General features: G+C 43.6%; 1 protein-coding gene across 1 annotated transcript in view; it reads left to right on the forward strand.

Annotated features, from left to right (window-relative positions):
- LOC141095489 (sodium channel protein type 5 subunit alpha-like) overlaps positions 1–24,034 on the forward strand; it is a 524,914-nt gene that overhangs the window by 104,656 nt on the left and 396,224 nt on the right. Inside the window, exon 2 of the mRNA XM_073581518.1 lies at positions 17,344–17,668. Coding sequence (XP_073437619.1) covers positions 17,396–17,668 — 273 coding nt within the window. The 5' untranslated portion in view covers positions 17,344–17,395. The remainder of the gene's footprint in view (positions 1–17,343; positions 17,669–24,034) is intronic.

The raw sequence follows: 24,034 nt of genomic DNA on the forward strand, positions 1-24,034 counted from the left end.
ATGAAAGTGGAAGACAAACAGTTATAAGAGCGATTATTTGTATAAAAATTATCATGATTAACCTCTTTACAACCTTGGGATTTTCCGTTTTTGCGTTTTCATTATTTGCTCCCCTTCTTCCCAGAGCCATATTTTTTTTTATTTTCCGTCATTATGGCCATATGATGGCTTTTTTTGTAGCATGAGTTGTATTTTTGAACAACACTATTGATTTTACCACATAGTGTACCGGAAAATGGAAAAAACAATTCCAAGTGTGGTGAAGTTGCAAAAAGAGTGCAATTCCACAATTGTTTTTTTTTATTTTTTTATTATTATTATTATTATTATTATTATTATTATTATTATTATTAACATGTTCACTAAATGCTAAAACTGACCTGCCATTATGATTTTCCGGGTCATTATGAGGTTCAACTGCCAGTAGGTTCTTTTTTATTTAAGTGGTGAAACAAAAAAAATCCAAGGTTTGTGAAAAAACAAAAATGCCTCCATTTTCTGAGACCTTGTATACAAAAACACTTGGAGTAAAGACATCCACCAAAAGGAATAATTAAAATAGTTTTATTCTCAAAGACTCATGATTTTAAACAAGAAAGACATAAAGACGGGTCGCATAATTAAAGAGCTCCATATGATGAAGAATTCAGGTGCAGAAAAAACACACATGCAGCAATACTATTAGCAATGGAGTAAAAAGTGTATATTGGATATATAGATATGAATAAAGTGCCAGTGCTTCAAGTCTTACTCTAAAATATCCAAGACATCCCACATAGTGACCCCCTCTCAGTAATAAGCCGTCACAGCATAATAGCTCAAAATCTCAATTTGGAGGCCACATATTGGAAACCATTCAAAATCACTTACCCATAGCTGATTAGTATGCCACACGTGTAGCCCCTACGCGCGTTTCGCGGGGCTTCGTCGGGGGGCTGTGATGGCATGTTCTGTCCCACTCTCCCTTATATCACCCCATCGCAGCTGTAGAGAATCATCATAAATGGTGCATGTCATCATGATAGGACCCGGAGATCGCGTCAACAGACGGCGCCAATATGGCAGTGCGGTTCACCCAGAACAACTGGTGACGTCACTGAACCGCACACGTCATTAGACGGCGCCGGAGGTAACGCGCCGGTCATCTCTATATACGAGACATGCGCACCGATAATCTCACAATGCAGGTCACCAAGACAACGGGTGACGTCACCAGAACGCCCACACTACAAAGCGGTACCTGAGAAAGACGTGAGATTGCATTGCACTTTTGACGGTGCGCCGTGCGCGCCAAAATCAAACTTTTCGGATTTTGGCGCGCACGGCGCACCGTCAAAAGTGCGCAGCGCAGGTCAAAGCGCAACTAGCACACGGCCTGCGCACGATCGGCGCACCCTATGCTAAAGATAGGGTGCGCCGATCGCAGGCGCCGCTGTCCGCTAGGAGGCGGCGCTACAAGGAAGGGGCGGGCACGCCGGGCAGAGAGCCGGCTCGGGGGCGGAGCTACCCCCGGCCGTGCGCGCGCTGAAAATGCGCTAATGTGAAACCAGCCTAAGAACGGGATATCCCTTAAAATTGAAAAGACAAGAAGACAAGAAGGAAATTAGTCTGGGGGACTTCCAAATAGCTTCTAGCAACATTAATGGCAAAACCAACATCAAATCTGCCAAAAGCATGTGGGAAAACTTGTTATGGTCTGATGAGACCAAGGTATAACTTTTTGGCCATAAATGTTAAAGGTATGTTTTGTCAACACTGTATATCACCAAAAGAACACCACACCCACCATGAAGCATGATGGTGTCAGAATTATGATTTGGGGCTATTTTTGGCAGCTTGAACTGGGGCTTTATTTAAGGCAGGGGGAATTATGAACAGCTTAAAATATGAGTCAATTTTGCTGCAAAACCTTCAAGCTATGCTAAAAAGCTGAAGATGAAGAGGAATTTCATATTCTTATTGCAAACAGTTAAGCAAGTTGAAGATTAAATGATCTCTAAAAGGCTTAGAGTTAAAGATGACACATTCCCTTTGTATTTAGGCAACTGTATATAGTGGAAGGTCGGCTCACTCAGTTGCTTCCCGAGGTAGACACAGGAACACTTTATATTAAAGTCTCTGGGTGGTTTATTTCTTCATAAACTATAAAGCCAAAATAGTAACACAAAAACAGCCTTTCTGGCACAAATGAAAATAATAAGTCCATACAAAGTCCTTCCCAGTATGGCTGCAGCCTTCTGGGACAAACACACTGCAACTCCCACCGGAATGTCAGCCTGGAGGATTCCTTCCTCCAAACAGACCAGAGAGAAAAAAAAACAGTTGCTGGACATTTAACTCCCTCCAAGAACACCTATGAGGTGCATTTATGGTGAGTAGGCATCCCGACCATCTCTTACACCTACTCACAACAAAATCCAGACTCTGGTAATACTTCTGATTTACTCTCAGCACATATCATGCTGAAGGGAAACTTACAGTCATGGCCAAAAGTATTGACACCCCTGCAATTCTGTCAGATAATACTCAGTTTCTTCCTGAAAATGATTGCAAACACAAATTCTTTGGTATTATTATCTTCATTTAATTTGTCTTAAATGAAAAAACACAAAAAGAATTGTCCTAAAGCCAAATTGGATATAATTCCACACCAAACATAACAAAGAGGGTGGACAAAAGTATTGGCACTGTTCGAAAAATCATGTGATGCTTCTCTAATTTGTGTAATTAACAGCACCTATAACTTACCTGTGGCACCTAACAGGTGTTGGCAATAACTAAATCACACTTGCAGCCAGTTAACATGGATTAAAGTTGGCTCAACCTCTGTCCTGTGTCCTTGTGTGTACCACATTGAGCATGGAGAAAAGAAAGAAGACCAAAGAACTGTCTGAGGACTTGAGAAACCAAATTGTGAGGAAGCATGAGCAATCTCAAGGCTACAAGTCCATCTCCAAAGACCTGAATGTTCCTGTGTCTACCGTGCGCAGTGTCATCAAGAAGTTTAAAGCCCATGGCACTGTGGCTAACCTCCCTAGATGTGGCCGGAAAAGAAAAATTGACAAGAGATTTCAACGCAGGATTGTGCGGATGTTGGATAAAGAACCTCGACTAACATCTAAACAAGTTCAAGCTGCCCTGCTGTCCGAGGGTACAACAGTGTCAACCCGTACTATCCGTCGGCGTCTGAATGAAAAGGGACTGTATGGTAGGAGACCCAGGAAGACCCCACTTCTTACCCCGAGACATAAAAAAGCCAGGCTGGAGTTTGCCAAAACTTACCTGAAAAAGCCTAAAACATTTTGGAAGAATGTTCTCTGGTCAGATGAGACAAAAGTAGAGCTTTTAGGGCAAAAGCATCAACATAGAGTTTACAGGAGAAAAAAGAGGCATTCAAAGAAAAGAACACGGTCCCTACAGTCAAACATGGCGGAGGTTCCCTGATGTTTTGGGGTTGCTTTGCTGCCTCTGGCACTGGACTGCGTGACCGTGTGCATGGCATTATGAAGTCAGAAGACTACCAACAAATTTTGCAGCATAATTTAGAGCCCAGTGTGAGAAAGCTGGGTCTACCTCAGAGGTCATGGGTCTTCCAGCAGGACAATAACCCAAAACACACTTCAAAAAGCACTAGAAAATGGTTTGAGAGAAAGCACTGGAGACTTCTAAGGTGGCCAGCAATGAGTCCAGACCTGAATCTCATAGAACACCTGTGGAGAGATCTAAAAATGGCAGTTTGGAGAGGGCATCCTTGAAATATCAGGGACCAGGAGCAGTTTGCCAAAGAAGAATGGTCTAAAATTCCAGCAGAGCATTGTAAGAAACTCATTGATGGTTACCGGAAGCGGTTGGTCGCAGTTATTTTGGCTAAAGGTTGTGCAATCAAGTATTAGGCTGAGGGTGCCAATACTTTTGTCCGGCCCATTTTTGGAGTTTTGTGTGAAATGATCAATGTTTTGCTTTTTGCTTCATTCTCTTTTGTGTTTTTTCATTTAAGACAAATTAAATGAAGATAATAATACCAAAGAATTTGTGTTTGCAATCATTTTCAGGAAGAAACTGAATATTATCTGACAGAATTGCAGGGGTGTCAATACTTTTGGCCATGACTGTATGTGTTTCACATCACGCAGGATAGGAAACTTTGGGTTATATATATATTGCCATCTTTTGCATTTAAAAAAAAAAGAAAATGGGCCGATGCTAGACTTTGGGCATCCTGCATGGTTAGTGCCTAGTAGCACTCTCTTTTGAAAGTATCACAGCTTGCAAACACTTTTTCTGTAGCCAGACAAGAGTCTTTCAGTTCTTGCTTGAAGGATTTTCATCCATTTTTCTTTGGAAAATTTTTCCAGTTCTGTAAGATTTCTGGGTCGTCTTGCATGCACGGCTATTTTGACGTCAGGGGACTGTGAGGGACATTGTAAAAACTTCAGCTTGCGCCTTTTGAGGTAGTCTATTGTGGATTTTGACATGTGTTTAGGATCATTATGCATCCTCTTTTCAACTTCCGCTTTTTTACAGATGGTGCTATATTTCCATCAAGAATATGTTGAAATTTCATTGAATTCATTCCTTCCTCTACCCATGAAATGTTCCACATGCCACTGGCTGCAACGCAACTCCTAAGCATGATTGATTTACCCCCAAGCTTAATGATTGGCGAGATGGTCCTTTCCTGAAATTCTGTGCCCTTTTCTTATCCACACATACCTTTCATCATTGTGGCCAAAGAGTTCTATGTTAACTTCATCGGTTCACAGGTCTTGTTTCCAAAATGTATCAGGCTTGTTTAGATGCTCTTTTGCATACTTCTGACACTGAATTTTATGGTGAGGATGCAGGAAAGGTTTTCTTCTGATGACTCTTCTATGAATGCCATATTTGTGCAGGTGTCTCTGAACAGTAGAACAATGTACCGCAATTCCATAATCTGCTAAATCATTCTGAAGATCTTTTGCAGTCAGTATGATTTGCCTCTCTAGCAATCCTATCAGAAGCTCTCACAGAAAGTTTGCTTGGTCTTCCAGACCTTTTCTTGTCCTCCACTGTTCCTGTTATCTACCATTTCTTCATTACATTTCGATGTGAGGAAAGGGCAACTTAAAAATGTTTTGCTATATTCTTACAATCTTCTCCTGCTTTGTGGGTCTCCACCATTTTCATTTTCAGAGTGCTAGACAGCTGCTTAGAAGAACCCATGGCTGTTGTTTTTTGGCACAAGGTTAGAGGAGGTTGGGTTTTTATAGAGCTGAGAGATTTGTATCACCTGGCCTTTCCTAACGATGATAGTGAACAAGCCTTTACTCTAATAGCCTAATTAATGTCTAAAACCTTGGTCAAAGTTAACTGAGCACACAAATCTCCAAGGGTCCTCAAACTTTTGAATGTCCCATTCTCCTTTTTGTCATTTTTAAAATGAAAAAAAAAGACAATATATCTATATATAATTGTCTTATCATGTCTGTCTATCTGTCTGTAACAGAAATCCCGCGTCGCTGATTGGTCGAGCACGGCCGGCCCCCGTCGCTGATTGGTCGAGGCCGAACGGCCGCGACCAATCAGCGACGCAGGATTTCCGTGACAGACAGACAGTCTGTCCCATCCAGTGTGAAACTTTCCCATCCAGTGTGACAGTCACTCACCCCAGAGATGCTGCATGTCCTTCGTCCTCCTCCTGGATGGAGAGCACTGAGATCTCCCGCAAGTCCAGGCGTCTCCGGAGCAGCGAGCCACGTCACGTACACCAGCAGCCCATGCAGTGTGAGAGCCCCGGAGCCGCAGGCCGAGCACATGGAGCTCTCCCCGCTGTTCGCACTCAGCGCGGAGCACCGCAAATGTCATCACTACATTCCTGAAGCACGGGCAGGTGGCGGGGCAGCAGGCATCAATCTCACAGGGGAGCCATCAATCACTGGAGACCCCGCCCATGCCACACCCACCGGCAACTCCAGCCTGAAGAGAGGGAGCGATGGAGGGAGCAGCAGCTGTGAGACACCCGGGGCCCGGGCTCTGCGCTGTGTGCGGAGACATATACTGTATCTACAACATGGAGGGATGGCCGTGTGTCATGTGCATATGTATATTATGTACTCTGTGTGTATGTATATAGATTATGAACTATATGTGTGAGCATTTATTATGTAGATATATATTATGTATTGGATGCATAACAGGAAAGGGAGATGAGGGTAAGGGGACCATGCATTCCAGGAAAGAGGGGTGAGGGGACCATGCATACCAGGAAAGAAGGGAGAGGGGGACCATGCATACCAGGAAAGAGGGGTGAGAGGACCATGCATACCAGGATTGGGGGTGACGGTGACCATGCATACCAGCAAAGGGGGGTGAGGGGACCATGCATACCAGGAAAGAAGGGTGAGGGGGACCATGCATACCAGGAAAGAGGGGTGAGAGGACCATGCATACCAGGATGGGGTGAGGGGACCATGCATACCAGGATAGGGGGTGAGGTGACCATGCATACCAGCAAAGGGGAGTGAGGGTGACCATGCATACCAGCAAAGGGGGATGACGGTGACCATACATACTAGCAAAGGGGGATGACAGGACCATGCATACCAGGAAAGAGGGGTGAGGGGGGACCATTCATACCAGGAAAGGGGATGAGGGTAACCATGCATACCAGGATAGGGGGTGAGGGGACCATGCATACCAGCAAAGGGGGGTGAGGGTGATCATGCATACCAGGAAAAGGGGGTGACGGTGACCATACATACCAGCAAAGGAGGGTGAGGGGACCATGCATATGTATTGTATGCATAACAGGAAAGGGAGTGAGGGTGACGGGACCATGCATACCAGGAAAGAGGGGTGAGGGGGACCATGCATATCAGGAAAGGGGGGTGAGGGGGACCATGCATACCAGGAAAGGGGGGGTGAGGGTGACGGGACCATGCATACCAAAAAGGGGGGTGAGGGGTAGCATGCATAACAGGAAAGGGGGTGAGGTGACTATGCATACCAGGAAAGGGGGGTGACAGTGAACATACATACCAGGATAGGGGGGTGAGGGGGACCATGCATACCAGGAAAGGAGGGTGAGGGGACCATGCATACCAGGAAAGAGGGGTGAGAGGACCATGCATACCAGGATTGAGGGGTACATTATTGCATTATTATTAAATCTTCATTAATAAACTGCATACATATTCTAGAATACCTGATGCGTTAGAATCAGGCCACCATCTACTACATATATATTTGCCTAAAATACAAAGGAAATGTGTCATCTTTAACTTTAGACCTTTTAGAGATAATTTAGTCTTCAACTGTTCACAATAACAATAATTTTGACCAGGGGTGATCAAACTTTTACATGCCACTGTAAATGTTAGGTACATTAGGCAGATAAGCAAGCTAAAGAACATGTATCATGAGAGTTCATTTAGAGCAGAGGTCTCAAACGCGGCCCGTGGGCTGCATGCGGCCCCTGAAGCAGTTATCTGCGGCCCGTGGTTCACCACGTCGCACTCCCTGAGGTAGGTAGAAGGGGGAAGGCAGTGGCACGCATTAGGAATGTGAGATGGCTGTGTGCACAGGACCTGTGATGAAGTCACAGGAGGGGATGAGTCAGAGGTCACATGATCAGGGACTTCAGTGTATGCAGGATGGAGGACGCTAATGTCTGTGGTGGTTGTCATGGCGCTGGATGCCGGTAAGTTTATGTGTGGGATCAGGACGGGTTTATAGGGTGGATGTAGTAGAGCTGAGTGTGTACGAGGTGTATGGAGCGGAGCCGTGTGTGTACGAGGACCGAGGTGTACAGAGCGGAGCCACATGTGTACGAGGTGTACGGAGTGGAGCTGTGTGTGTACGAGGTGTACGTAGCCGCGTGTGTATGAGGTGTACGGAGCAGAGCCGCGTGTGTACGAGGTGTGCAGAGACACGTGTGTACGAGGTGTACGGAGCCGCGTGTGTATGAGGTGTACGGAGCCGCGAGTGTACGAGGTGTACGGAGCAGAGCCACGTGTGTACGAGGTGTACGGAGCGGAGATGTGTATGAAGTGTACGGAGCGGTGCCTTGTGAGTATGAAGTATACGGAGCAGAGGCACGTGTGTACGAGTTGTGCAGAGCCACGTGTGTACGAGGTGTTCGGAGCGGAGCTGCGTGTTTACGAGGTGTGCGGAGCCACGTGTGTATGAAGTGTACGGAGCGTAGCCACGTGTGTATGAAGTGTACGGAGTGGAGCCACATGTGTATGAAGTGTACGGAGCGGAGCCGCGTGTGTATGAAGTGTACGGAGCGGAGCTGCGTGTGTACGAGGTGTGCGGAGTGGAGATGTGCGTGTACAAGGTGTGCGCAATGGAGATGTGCGAGTATTTTGGCATGGCACCAGGGCCCATAACTTTGTAGTTACGCCACTGCTCATGCTAGAAGATAGGAGGAGTGCGCCGCTCTGTAGTGGCTGTGGCCCTGCATGATGACATCCCTCTGGCGCTGTGTAATGACATCACGCCAGCGCACAGAGAGTGGAGGCATGACTTTCCTCCTATTGCTGGATTTTGCAGGTGACTGTGGCTGTGCGTGTACAGCGAGATGATAGCGCCGGCTCACATGCAGAGCTGATACTATCATCTGCTGAGGATAAGGCCCCGTCACACACAGCGATCTCGCTAGCGAGATCGCTGATTTTGTGATGCCACAGCGATCTCACCAGCGAGATCGTTGTGTGTGACGGGGATCAGCGACCGGCCCCCCTGCCAGTTATCACTGATCGTGCAGCAGCTGCCTGGGCCATTTTTCGATCGCTGGTCTCCCACTGCCCAGCACGCATCGCTGCGTGTGGCAGCGAGAGACCAGCAATCAGCGACGCTGGACACTGGTTTCTAATGTAAACATCGGGTATCCAGGAGCCGCGCGGCTCCTGGATACCCGATGTTTACATTAGAAACTAGTGTCCAGCGTCGCTGGTCCAGATCGCTGGGGCTGTCTAACGATGTCCCAGCTATCCCATCATGTCGGATCGTTCGTGGGATTGCTGGGACATCGTTATGGGTAACAGGGGCTTAAGCTGTACATCACAGCTGACAACCTATTTAAATGGCCACGATCGGTATTAGCACCGATCGCGGCCATTTAACCCCTTAGATACCGCTATCAATTGTAACTGTATTAAGTTTGAAAGGAATGCGGCCCTCCAGCTTAAATTTTTTTTATGTGCGGCCCATTTACTCTGCCGAGTTTGAGACCCCTGATTTAGATGGTCCTGTGCTCCATATTCTCATTGCATATCGTTGGGATGGAAAGCATAACTATGCACCTCTACTTATGTGGCAAGACTTATAACGATAAGTGGCCATGATAAAATGTCCCACATAAAAAAAATGTCCCCTTTCCATTGAGCAATGTGACAGTAATGCTTCTGTGTCATCTAGACTTTTGTCTTGATCTGGAAAACCTTAATGCACAGTATGAAAATCAGTTGATTTTCTACATAAATTACTTTGTTACTTTAGGCAACACAAATGCTTATTATTTGTCAGTCTCAATGTGCAGTCCATAGTTGTTTTTATAAATGGCCTCAATAAATATCCAATTCTAGTCCTCACCCGGAATTCACTTGAAATAGTATTCTCGTCTCATGAAATAAGTACTCAATAGTATATGAACTGCAGTCTGGAATTCCTATGTTTATTCTGTAGACTTTTTCTTTTAGTTAAAAAGAAAAAGTAAGAAAAGTTTCCCGAGTATCAGCATGATTACCGGGTCCAAATGAATCAGGCTGAACCTTGTACATGTGAAATAGCGGGGATGTTGCTATGGATTTTACATCATTTAGGGCTGTAAGCATTTAATGGCAATGTTCTCAGTAATAACACATTCTTCATGTCGCTGTCTTGTTTTTGTAAATTTAAACGTGTTCTTTGGGTTACTCTAATTTTTTTTTTTTTTTTACAGATGGACCTGTTGCTATAGTTTTATGATAAAGTGAACTGTAACTTATTACCACACTTTTTATTTACTTATGTTAGTAATTTCATTTAAATTGGATGGGGGATGAACAGAAGTGACTCCAGTGCTCTGGTATTACATTTTTCAATTAGTATTTAAGTGGATGAGACATTCACATTTTCATAGTTTTAAAAAATAAGATAATAAAAAGCCTCCTTTCACGTCATCGGTGGTCTATAGTATCTTTTTAAAAATGGAGAACTTTTAATGGGTACCTATTTCCTACAGCAGAATATATATTGTAGTTAGGTAATAAATAGAAAAATTAAATAATTGGTCTGTAGTGAAAAGATAGCTTGTGGTGTCATAAACATGCATGGAAGGTGGCAAAATTACAGAAATTATTACCAGTCACTAGATCCAGTGCATGACAACTACGCTTATCAACCCAGCCAACATCCTATAGGTGCTGCTTTGTTTGCATTCAACCTAAAATGATGTGTCTACATGGACAGAAACAATACAATAACACATTGGCCTTGGTGATATATAACCTTTAGATGTTTGTTGTGAATATACTGGGATCTAGGAGTATGAGGATAGAATTAGGACTCCATTTGAAGCAATGCAGTAATCCTTACAAATGTTCGTAAATTTGTAGGTGGTAAGCCTTAGATTGAGAAATGTTACCATAGTGGAAAAAGGTTCTAGTCTAGTCTGAGGTGCATCAAAGCAATAGCTCCCTGGGTTTGATTGATATTTTATGGTACTGATTCTTTTTAAAGAAATGTTTTATTGCAGCTAACATAAAAAAAAAAGAAATTTAGTAAAGTGTTTTGATTAAAAATATCCAACATTTGCAAATTCCCTTGCAGATTTGTATATCTCCATGCTTACAGTCTACAAACAAAACTATCATTCCATTTTAGTCCCTTAGTTTATTTAATTTTTCTGTTTACCATTTTTCTTTCTTTCTCCATTGGAATAATAATAATAATAGTAATGATACAACGGGCTAAATTATTAATCTAACTTTCACATTCCAGTTTAGTAGTGTATATGTGATGGTGAGAATAACATATAGGAGAACATTGTCTTATTCTGCACTGTTGAATCACTGTAGTCCAAAGGAATTATTAATAGTGGTTTTTATTCAACGCGTTTCAGAGTTACAAAGAACTCCTTCATCAGGAAATACCACATATTTCCTGATAAAGGAGTTCTTTGTAACTCTGAAATGCATTGGACTACAGTGATTCAGCAGCGCAGAATAAGACCACGTTCTCCTATATTTTATTCTCAACGGCTGGTCTCTTGTGGATCCGTGGATCTGCAGAAGTTCCTTCCAATGCTTAATTTAAGCAACGTCTGGTGAGTGTTATTACATTGCATTAACAACTCAATCTCGGATAAGACCCTACTGCGCTGTTTTTCTCCAACAGTTTTCATATGTGATGGTGAGTCACTTCTCACCAACAATCCGGGATAGTCAAGGAGTCCGAGGTCAAAAGCTAGGAGGGTACGTCATAAACAGAGGGAAGAGACAAAGGTAACTATGCAAGGTCAAAATACCAAGAGAATAGCGATCAGAGCAGAAGGATTAGACAAACGGATGGTCATAAAGTGGTCCAAGGTCATGCAGCGATTGATCAATATGCAAGGCACTAGGCACAGGGAAAACAACCACACAGAGCTGAAGCAATGGCTGGCAGCTATATGGGACTGCCAGCTCAGTTAAATAGCTGAGCAATGAAGGGAACAGGAAGCATCTGGCGAGTGCTCCGCACCTCCCAGTTTCAGACTTGACAACTGAGCTGTCAATCACTGCACAGACAGCTCCGCACACCCCTGCACAAGACAGGATGACTGAGCTGTCAATCACTGTGTCCTAAGACACATTGAGAGGTGAAATCATTACAGCATATAATGATTGAGCTAATTTTTACATAGTGAATATTATTAGTCAAGTTAAATTTCTTAAATTAAATATATCATTATGATATTTAAAACTGTAGCTATTTCAGGACATAACGTACATTTACGTCATATGTTGTGTCCGCATCTTTCCCAGCAGATGATGACTGACTTTATCAACCATTATCTGCCTCTATCAGCCTTTATCTGACTAATCCTACTGACCTGGATAATCATATTGCCAGGTCAGTTTTACTGTACAGTGAATACAAACAAAAAACAATTGTGAAAATTGCACTTTTTTTTGCAATTTCAAAGCATTTAGAAATTTTTTCCAACTTTCCAGTGCATCACATGATAAAATAATTGGTGTCATTCAACAGTACCACTCATTCTTCAAAAAAACAAGCCCCTATTACTGCTATGTGGATGGAAAACTAAAAAAGTTATGGCTCTTGAAAGAAGAGGAGGGAAAAAAGAAAATGAATAATAGAAATTGGCCGCGGTGTGAAGGGGTTCAAGTTAGAGTCATGCACAAATTTAGGATGTTTGTATTGGTAATACACAGGAGCTTCTTGTAACTTGCAGGTTCTCTCTTTTCAGGACTGATGATAAATTATGACAATAAGCTGTAGCATCAAAGCACAGTGTCATACATTCTGTCATTAAAAGAGAAGATAATATTTATCAATGCACTAGTGTTTTTTTTAATCTTTTTCGGATTATGTCATTCATTGTGTCATTAATATTTCCTATTGAGAAAATTGTTTTTACTTTTACTAGGTTGTAGTGTGTTATCCGAGGATGCTAGTGTGCTAACAGAGTATCTTTAGCGTCCTCGAAAAATATCTTCTAGTCGCTGCGGCTGCATGTTTCACGGCTGTTCGACTGTTAGGCAATCACTACATGTGCTGCGGCTGTCGAGACATGCAGCCGCAGCAACTCGAAGATAATATTCAAGCACGCCAAAGATAATCTTTTAGCACCCGAGCATGTTTGGATAACACCTTATCCGAGCATGTTCGCTCAACACTACTGGGTGGTCTTCTTGTCCTCAGCATTCTTTAAATACGTAAGGTTTATTTACATCAAAGGAAAGATACTGATGCCCCGTGCTCAGCATTAGTAGGTAATTGGTAACTTAATCCTCTTAACTACTTCTGAAGTAGAAGGAAGATATTGTCGTTGCAAATACGTTAGCAATTATTTCCTTTAAAACAAAAGTAGATGCCAATGAATTTGGATATTTTGGATGAAATGCATTAGTTTGTTTGCACCACAATTGTTGCATCATTTGGATCAGTGGTTGGTAACTTGTATGTTTGATCTATTGTACAATGCTGATCTCCAACATGCTTGGCTAAGATGAAACCTAGAATGAAGTAAACACTGGAGTATTGTTATAGAAATGTAACCTTACATGTTATAGCCATCAAAAACAATGAATGGATGTAATAAAATAACCAATAAACTTGGACGATGTATTCGGATGTATCCTTTGGCAAGCTGTACAGTTATATGCAAGTTTTAGGAATAATTATATATTATTTGAAATCGGATTTAGAATAATTTCCTTACAGTAATCTAAACCAGATTTTACAGTGGTGCTTGAAAGTTTGTGAACCTTTAAGAATTTACAATATTTTTGCATAAATTTCATGTTAAAATACAGTACATCATATTTTCACATAAGTCCTAAAAATAAATAAGGAGAACCAAGTGAACCAAATAAGATAAAAATATTTGTCACTTTTATTGAGGAAGATGGTGTATTTTCATGTCTATGGCAAATGTTTGTGATTCTTTAGGGTTAGCAGATAATTTGAAGGTGAAATTAGTCAATTGTTGACAATGAGTTGTGAATGGTTTACCTGTTTTTAAAGATCAGTGATCTTAGCAACATGTGTGGGAAAATGTATCATGACATGAACAAAGGTGATTACTGAGGGACTCAGAATTTTGAGTTGTTTATGCTCATCAGGCTGGAAAAGGTTAAAAAACTGTTTCTAAAAAGTTTGGACTCCACCAATCCACAGTCAGACAGATCATGTACTAATAGAGGAATTTCAAGACTATTATTACCCTCTCCAGGTGTGGTTGACCAACATAGATCAGTCCAAGAGCAGGGCATATAATGGTTTGCAAGGTCACAAAGAACCCAAGGTAACCTCTGAGCAACTAAAGGCCTCTCTCACATTAGTTAATATTAATGTTCAGGAGCTCACCATCAAGAAGACTCTGAACAACAATGGTGTGAAAAGCAAAACTGCAAGAAGTAACTGATCTACAAATCAACAGTGCTGCCCATATAGCTATAGCTTGCTAAAAATCACCTGGACAAGCCATAAGGCTTTTGCAACATTTGTTGTAGATGGAAATGTCACAAAACAGAGATTTTTGGTTTTAATGAGAAGCGTTATATTTGGAGTAAGAAAAACACTGCATTACATTATAAAAGCCTCATACCATACCTGAAATATGGTGGTTGTAGTATCATGGACCTGTTTTGCTACATCCTGTGCATGAAATATATCTCAAGAGAATGTTGGTCATAAAACAAGACAATGACTCAGAGCACAAATTCTAAAAAAGAATGGTTAAAGAAAAGTAAAATTAAAGTTCTGGAATGGCAATTCTAGCAATGGCAGTTCTGGACCTATAAAAAATGTTGTGAAAGGACCTGAAGTGAACAACTCACCAACATAATATAGTTGAAGCTGTTTTGTAGAGGGGAGTGGGCTAAAATTTCTCCAAATTGATGTGCAGGACTAATCAATAATTATCAGAAATGTTTAGATGGAATTATTGCTACACAAGAAATTTGTTATGCGTAGGAATAACTATTCTGTAGGGACTCGCATTGGACCAGCAAAAGCTCAGTCACCGATGCACAAGCCACCACTGTCAGGGCCTGGATATTATTCACCCTCTCCCAAAGAGGAGGCTAGCATTACAAAGCCCTTCCCGGACTGCTGTTGCAGGATAGCTTATGTCTGGTGACGCGGACAATGTAGAGTCAGGTACAAGAGTAAATACAAAATCAGCAGCATAAAACCCAAATGAGAACCAAAGGGAAACACTGGCACAATAGCTAATAAAGAAGAACCAATAACCACTATTAGCAACTACTGAGAAGCAACAAAAACCCAACTAGGAAGCACTCGCCATACTACTTTGAAAAGGGAACTGAATAAACAGCACTGACCTGGATTAGAAGCCGGCCTTATATAGCCAGCCCAAATCTAAGGATAACAACAGCTGGTGCATTCCTACCAGTCATGTCCAGGGAGCCAGTTCATGCTCACCTGTACAGCAGGGTGCACACATTCCCACCACTGGCTAACACCAGACAAGGCAAGCGTCCTGCATTGCCTGGCAGCTGCGAGGCACAGCATTCCATGTCTCCCAGGTCGCGAAACAAGTGGGAAGCACGGCGTCCCGTGTTCCAACATCTCTCACCACTTCCACACATGAGGCACCACCGTGTGTAGTCACAACAGCCAAGTGTGTGATAGCTCAGCCTCCAGCATAAACCAGTGAAGCAGTCTGGAAACCACAAGAGGACAATTGCGTCCATGGAAGGTATTCCTAACAGGGGTGACACTAAATGCTGACAGCAAAGGTTCACAAAATTTTAATTTAAGTCCAATTTTACATTTTTCCTACTTTTAGGACTTATGTATAAATCTACAGTAGTTTTAGGTCAAATTAACACAGAAATATTGAAAATTCAGTGTTCAGAAACTTTAAAGCACCACTGTAAATAATTGATGCGCATCCCTTTGTCAAATGTCCATTAGCGTGTCACTAAACTGAAGTTTTGTGTCCTCAAGTGGCTTTTGCCCCTTGTTCGATTTAATTCGATGAAAGCTACATCACGTTCCATTGATTATGGATTAACTAAAAGGTTGATAATGTTGATTTTCCTTACAAACGCTAGGGTATTTGGAACCTACTTTTATAAGAGATTTTCAGCTCCTTTAACGGCAGTGTCCAGAATTTTTTTAAAAATTGAACAGGGATGAAATAATAAAAATAAGAATTTCTCTTTTGGTAAAAACTCCCCCACCTCAGTTCCACTGCATTGGTGATCACTTTTGGTCTATGCTTACCAATCACTGACCTCAGTTATGATGTATGCAGCGGTGAAGTTGATATTTGGAACGTGATTTTTGCTGCCATGTAATCAATGACCGGCGAGGACTAATGGTTAAAAACCTTACCCAACCTTTTTACGATACACTTCTTCAAGAAAAAAAGTGATCATCATAATTAAGCCATGTTTGTAAGCTTTATTTCAATTTTATTTAATGCTAGCTTATAACATATTCTCATATAATGATATTCTGATGGTGGATATAATTAAATGAACAGTTTGTTTTCAGTTTGGCAACGTTTTCTAAACTCTCCACATCTACGGTAATTCATTTTTCCTGGGTAAGTCACAACCAAAAATATTTCTGGTGACATAAGGATGGCTGAAGTGTGCCAGAGCTTCCCTTCCAGGATGTCACTTTATTCTGATTCATGGAGCGGGCCTCTCAATGTTATCCATATGCGCTAATACTAGGACTTGGACAGGGATGTCCTTTAAGAGACAAGTCCCAGTAATGAGGATTCTTTCTGTTTTTACTGTCTAGTGCAATTTTTTAGGAAGTTGAAGCTTTAGTTATAGATTTGACGTACCACATTGATTGTCAGAAAAGTGAATGTAACGTGATAGTTGACAGCTTGAATTCTAGTAGTACAGAAGTGTAGTGAAAAAACGTAATGTTGCAAAATGTTTTTACATGTTATGATTGCAGCATTAACATATATTCTTTTCTTGATATTCTTAAAAAAACAATTTTGTTTTAAATGATGGAGGAGGATTGAAAACAGTGGTGATTTGATCACTTAGATGTCACTTTATAAGATTTAATATTCCAAAGCAAAACTATTTTTGGCATGTTCTAATAGACAGAAGTGTCTGGCAGATCTCAGGGTCTTTGTTGGGCCCTCAGTAGCCACAAATCAACTGTACACTGAGCAGCACCAGCACTGAAGGACTGACAGAGGTAACCCTTTTCGGTCATACTCCTAGCAGCGTGCGCAACTTGATGCAACATCTACGGGGTGAAACAATATGGATCAGAGAACTCCAATCCTGGCTGTTTCACATGATGTCAGCTGTCGTTCTATCATAGCTGGTAACTCCTGCTGATTGCATGGCTACATCTCCTGTGCCCATACCATCCACAGATGTATTAATACATCATAATGTATTTATTAATGCAGACAGGTTTACTAACAGCAGTTCATTTAAGTGTATGGCAAGTGTCCTATTTTCCTCATGCTGAATATGATAGAAGTGATAATTAGGTATTAATCCTTTTCTGGTATTTAAGTAATTTCTCTCCCATAAAGCTGTAAGTTATGATTAGGGAACCTAAAGTCAGACATAGTCAAGTGACATAATTGCCTCTCGTAGATATATAAATCTAATTTGTCTCTTTTTGGTTTGTGTGTTTCAGCTGTTTCCAATGCTATAAGTAAGAATTAGGACAGAAATAGCAGGATGAAAATATGGCAGTCCTGTTGTTGCCACCAAGTCCTGACAGCTTCCGTCGCTTCACCCCAGAATCATTGGCTGCTATTGAGAAGCGTATTGCTGAGGAACAGGCCAGAAGTGCCAAACAGGAATACAGAGAAGGAGAAAATGAAAATACAGAGGATTTACCAACACCACATCCCGACTTGGAGGCTGGAAAACAGCTGCCTCGAATCTACGGGGACTTTCCTTCACATCTTATTGGGCAACCCCTGGAGGATATTGACCCATTCTACAGAAACAAGAAGGTAACAGCAGCTTGATCTTACATAAAGTACAGCATAATACATACAGTGTATGTGTGTGTATACACACGTGGTCAAAATTGTTGGTACCCCTCATTTAATGACAGAAAAACCCACAATGGTGACAGAAATAACTTGTATCTGACACCTATACCTTCCCATGGTATATGGACCTACAGGAAATTGACAATTTTTGTCTTATAATGGGATCCATTATCAGGAAATTGGTGGGTAATTTTTGAGGGGGGTTTTACCCCTGTATCTTTTTGTATGTTCCTGGAATCATGTTTCACTCCACTATTATGTATTTTAAAATGTGTTTTGGTCTTTAATAAGTTTTGTAATATTTTCTACCGTATACTCCTGGTTCTCTTGTTTTTTTCTTATGCCTATTTGGAGTTGGTACTAGATGCCAGGGCAATTTTTCAATTCACTCTGGCTCATTGGCACCAATTATGCAGCTGGGTTGTCATACTATTTCATGAGTTTTATTTTTTTAAAAATTCTGTGGAAGAATGGTTGAAAAGCAATGTCTGACTTTCATTTGTTAATTTTCATAGATTTTTGATTTATTATTACTTTTGTCAGATTCAAGCTATTTCTGTGACCATTGTGGTTTTCTGTCATTAAACGAGGGGTACCAACAATTTTGACCATGTGTGTATATATACTGTATATTAGAGATGAGCAAGCGCTAAAATGATTGGATGCTATTCGGATGTTACTTGAACTAAGCAATTCCTAATTCTTGGATGTTTGTTTTGAGTAACAAATATAATGGGAGTCAATGAGAAATCCGAGAAATTTTTCCGGCAGACCCTACAATGAGGTGTGGGGGCAGTGAAAATGTTCAAATGGATGGAAAAAGTGCAGAAAGGAAGAAGAGCAGCATGGGTAAGACCCCTGATTCCCAGATCACTGCTGAGAACAATGGTATCACATTTTTACTCCACTTTAAAGGGATTGTTCACTACTAGGACAACCCTTTCATGATCAAAATGTTTTGCCCAAGTAACTCATCTCCCATGCTGGCGCTGTTCCTGTGGTGTCAGCACTTGCTCTTCTGGGTCTCCTATGCGGTTGTTGCGACAAGTGACGCTGGCACCCAGTCAGTGCTGGAGTCACTGTCCCCGCCTTCAGGCAAATCGAGCATGAAGAGGAAGTCCAGGATGCAGCTGATCTTGGACTTTTCATACTCAGTTAAACAGTAGGCGCGGACAGTAACGCCAGCACTGATTGTGCACCGGGGTCACGTGTCACAACAACAACATGGGAGCCCCGAGGGAGCAAGTGCTGACACTGTGGGACAGTGCCAGCACAGGAGGTGAATATAAGCTTTATTATTTTATCGAGGCCAAGCGAGGGGTTTGACAAGTTGTGCAATTAGTGGACAACTTCTTTATGGACTGACAATAAAAAACATTCAAAATCGACAAGAAATTGGAGTTTACAGAAAAAAATGTTAAACATTCTTTCCTGTATAACGGCTTGTATATGAGGCAAAATGTAAGAAGGATTTAAAAAAAATAAATAATTGAAGTAAACCAAAATTGAAAATTTTGTAAAACAATTGGAAATGTCAGTGTAATTTACAAAGGAAGCAAGAACTGCCAAAAATATGATGGACGAGGGACTCAGATACACCCTGTATTAGACATGAAGGAGGGTTTCATACACATTTTGTTCAAATTGTCATGTAGTGGTACGCTTAGACTAATAAAGGTTTTGCACTAACTGCAAAGACTGCCAACAATTACAAGCAGGGTCATCCATACACCCTTGAAGGTAACAACTGGAAGATCTCATTCAAATATTGTGAACAATATGGGAGTTCTACACTCAAAGGCTCTGCACATATTGCTAAACCAGACAAAAATTACAACCAGGTTCATCAACACACCCTTGAAGGCACCAACTGTATTGCCTCATTCAAATATTAAAAAAGTGTAGTTGTGGTACTTCTACACTCATAAAGGCTCCGCACACAGTGCAGATCTATAAAAAAAATTATAAGGAGGGTCATCGATACACCCTTAAAAGGTACCAATTGTAGTGCCCCATTCAAATATCAAGAAGTGGTAGTTGTGGTACTTGCACACTCATAAAACCTCTGCACACAGTGCACAGCCAGAAAAAAAATTATAAGGTGGGTCATCCATAGCATAAAATATTTATTGTACTTATATAGCACCATCATATTCCACAGCGCTTTACAGACATTATGATCACTGTCCCCATTGGGTCTCATAGTCTAAATTCCCCATCAGTATTTTGTAATTGTCGAGGAAACCAAAGTACCTGGACGAAACCCATGCAAACATGGGAAGAAAATACAAACTTCATGTTGATGTTGTTCTTAGAGGGATTTGAACCCAGGACTCCAGTGCTGTAATGTAACAGTGCTAAACTTGAAGTGAACCTGTCATCAGGATTTTTCCAAGTAAACTACAGACACTGTCAGGTTAATCTTTTTACACTGATTAAAATGATACCTAGGTTGAAGAAAGCCATCTTGCTTTTGTTGTTTAATCTTTGTTTTCAGTTTTCAGTTAATGAGATTCTCGTTCTTCGGGGCAGTCTGTTGGTTGGTCCTTCATTTGGTGCTCTGGCCTCATTTTCATTATTGTGGCTTAACTGACAGGTCACTGATGCTTCAGTGACCTGCTCCTATTCTAAATATTGCAGTTTATAGTGTGGGCTTTGAAGAAAAAAATTACCTCAAGCAACTTGGCGCTGGCGGCGGCACCTGCACATTAGCATCTATTGCTTACGGATAGATACTACTGCACATGTGCCGTTGGCACCATTTTCTCCTTCGTCTCATTGGGGGACACAGATACTGTGGGTGTATGCTTCTGCCGCTAGGAGGCTGACACTAAGTGAAAAAAAGAGGTTAGCTCCTCCTCCGCAGTATACACCCTCGCCCCTATTGCGGGCGGAAATCAGTTTTTGCTTAGTGTCCTATGGAGGCACACACAGTCTGGATCTCTCCAGACTATTTTTTTCTAGTTTACTATGAAGATGAGACAGGGGCGACGGATCCTATTGAAAGGGTCCGATCTCCCCAAACCATCAACGGGCGAGCACACGTTGAGTATCGTCTCCGCGTATCCTTTCCCGCACCTAGGGACATCTCTGGGACTTTTCCCCAGACATCTATTTTTTTCTTTGTTTTTTATTTTATGAAGATAAGACAGGGGCAACGCATCCTATTGAAAGGATCCGATTTCCCCAAACCATCAACGGGCGACCATGTGCGAGTATCCCTCCACGTATCCTCTCCCGCGACGTGGGACATTATGCCAGACTTAGCCCTCTCCACCCCTAGGTATTGAAACCATGGGCTTGCACAGAGGCAAAAGACTAGTCTGTGCGGCCCCCAGTGCTCCACCAACGCTAGATGGCGGTGCTGCAAGGTGGTGGACGGTGCCTCTCCTCACCCCCTGAAGGGGTTAGATGGAGCTAGGGTGCCTGCACCGTCCTATGTTTTTATCAAAGACCGCCTCACATACCTGCGCTCAGGCTGAAGAAGATCATCGGTGAGGAGAGGGTCGGGGAGGGCTCCTGCGAAGATTTCGGGCTGGAGCCCACAGCCGCAGCATGCCTCGCGGTGTCCACTAGCCATGCAAGAGAAGGGCTGGATCCGTCAGGACAGGAACACTGCGCCGGTCAGTAGCGCCACTTTTGGCACCGTGCCCCCCCCGGTCGGGTAGGGGAAAAATCGAGGCCGCGGCTTTGGCCGGAGCTAGGCCGCGGCCGGAAGTTCCGCCCTCGGGGCCGCGTGTCACTTCTGGCAGCCCGCCCCGCACTCGGCGGCGGTAAAAATCGAGGCCCCGGCTTCGGAGCATGGGCTAGGCCGCAAAGTGGGAGTACAGCCCCTAAAGCGATTTTACAGGCTGGTGCGCGCCACAGATGTCGGCGCGCGACTTAAAGGAAGCATCCAGGTCGGGGAGGGCGCAGAACTGGGGTAAGTGCTGCCCGAGAGGCTACCTCCTCCCCATATCCCCAGCAGCGGACAGATACAGCATGTCCGAACAAAAGCAAGCGTTCTTTTACGCGGCATGCATCTCTTGTCGGGCTGCGTTTCCGCAGGTGCAGAGCAGCATTTATGCGAAGCCTGCGAATCCAAACGCGCCCAGGAGCCCTCCCCTGCGACCACGACCAATGTGTCAAATGCCCCGGAGTGGGCCCGATCACTGTCACAGTACATGGCGTCGCTTACGAGAGCAATAGAAACCCTTCAAGCCCCAGATAGGGGCAGGGACAGTGTCTCGCCGCCTTTAGAGGGAACCCCCACCTCACAGGAGCCTCCGGCCTGCAGGGGCCACCCTCACTCCAGGCAGACCCGGGGGAAACGAATCCACACGGTGTCGCCCAGTCCATCCGGTGCCTTCGGCATCCGTAAGGTCTGCTTCTCGCTACCCGTCACCAGTGGTTGATAGCGAGCAGACCTCAGATTGCGACTCAGACGAGCCCATGGACCTGGACACTCCAGGGTCACGTGAAACAGTGGACAGCCTCATAGAAGCCATCAATCAGACCCTGGGGATTGAGGATGATACCGCAGCGGCTACGGGGCGTAAAGTGGCATGTAAACGGGTGAAGCGGCTGCACAGAATTTTTTCCTCTCACCCTGAGTTTGAGGACATAGTGCAGCGGCACAGAGAACGTCCAAAATTGCATTTTTCTCAGGTTAAAGGGCACTCGAAACGTTATCCGTTTGCTCCGGACCTCCGTAAACAATGGATGGAATCCCCGATAGTGGATCCTCCGGTTTCACGCCTGGCCACTAAGACCCTGTTATCTGTCCCTAGGGTTTCCTCGATTAAAGATCCCACGGACTGCCTTATTGAGAGCCTAGGTCGTTCAGTATATGAGGCGTCAGGGTCTGCACTCGCTCCCTCGTTCGCAGCAACTTGGATAGCCAAGGCTATGATATAATAGTCAGAAACATTAAACAAGGTCGCGCAGGAGCAGGATCTACCTGCAGAGATCTCGGAGGTCACATGTCAGATGACGATAGCCGGAAATTATGTATTGAATGCGTCTTTGGATGCGGCAAGTTTGTTCAGCACTTGCTGCCGCTAATGCAATCTCTATCTGAAGAGCCCTGTGGTTGAGGACATGGCAGGCCAATTCTACTTCCAAGAAGTCCTTGACTTCCCTGCCTTATCAGTGCGGCCGCCAATTTTTGTATCAATTTATCTCCGAATCCACAGGAGGAAAGAGCGGGTTTCTCCCTCTACAGAAGGTTAAATCGTTTTTTCGTCACCCGATTCAGGCACGTTTCCGGGCCTTTCGCAGTGCCACCGGCCATTCTAGGCCGGGCGTGACGGCATTGGTCAGGTGGTGGCCGCTAAGCAGCCTGAGCCTGGTCCGGGACCCGAATAGGGGACCGGTCCGGGGTCATGCGTTAAAGGACTCCGGGTGGACTACGGGGCCCAATTCCGCCACCTCAGGTCGCCCCAATCAGGATAGGGAGCGGCAGGTCATATAGAGCCAACCCATTGGGGAGAATGCGTGCTCAACAGGTCAGATCGAGGGGACCCAGATCCTAAGGAGCATCGGCCAAATGACTCGAGGTCTTTACCAGACGACACCAGCAAAGTGGGCGGCCGCCTACTCTGTTTTCACCACGTCTGGGCCAACATCGCTCATGACGCATGGGTAAAAGAATTGGTGTCCTCCGGTTACAAAATAGAATTTGTCAGATACCCTCCAAGATGTTTTTTTCTTTCCCGGCTTCCCAGGGTGGATACCCAGGTAAGGGCTCTATTGGGAGCCATCAAGTCGCTCCTGCACAACGGAGTCATTGTTCCAGTGCCGGAACACAGAAGAGCTCAGGGGTTTCATTCCAACCTTTTTGCGGTTCCCAAAAAGGACGGGTCTGTCAGGCCTGTTTTTTGGACCTGAAGCTTCTGAACAAATTCATCAGGATCAGACATTTCCGGATGGAGTCTCTGTTCAGTCATAGCGGTCATGGAGCAGTGAGAATACTTGGCCTCAATTGACAGCCAGGACGCATTTCTGCATATTCCCATTTTTTCCTCCTCATCAGAGGCGGCTACGCTTCGCCATCAGCGTTCAGCATTTGCAGTTCGTAGCGCTACCCTTCGGGCTAGCCATGGCTCCCAGAGTGTTCACAAAGGTTATAGCAATTGTCAGGGCCACACTACATTCTCGAGGCATAGTCATCTTGCCTTATCTGGACGACCTCTTGGTCAAGGGCCCGTCAATACGGGCATGTGAGGAAGGTGTCAACATCACGCTAGATACTCTTGCCGCTTAGATGGTTGGTCAATGCAAAGAAATCATTCCTTGTGCCAGCTCAGAGGATCTCCTTCCTAGGAATGATCTTCGACGCTTGCT

The sequence above is a fragment of the Dendrobates tinctorius genome, unplaced genomic scaffold (assembly GCF_039654945.1).
Source record: "Dendrobates tinctorius isolate UK_male_01 unplaced genomic scaffold, ASM3965494v1 ptg000070l, whole genome shotgun sequence".
NCBI classification, from domain to species: domain Eukaryota; kingdom Metazoa; phylum Chordata; class Amphibia; order Anura; family Dendrobatidae; genus Dendrobates; species Dendrobates tinctorius.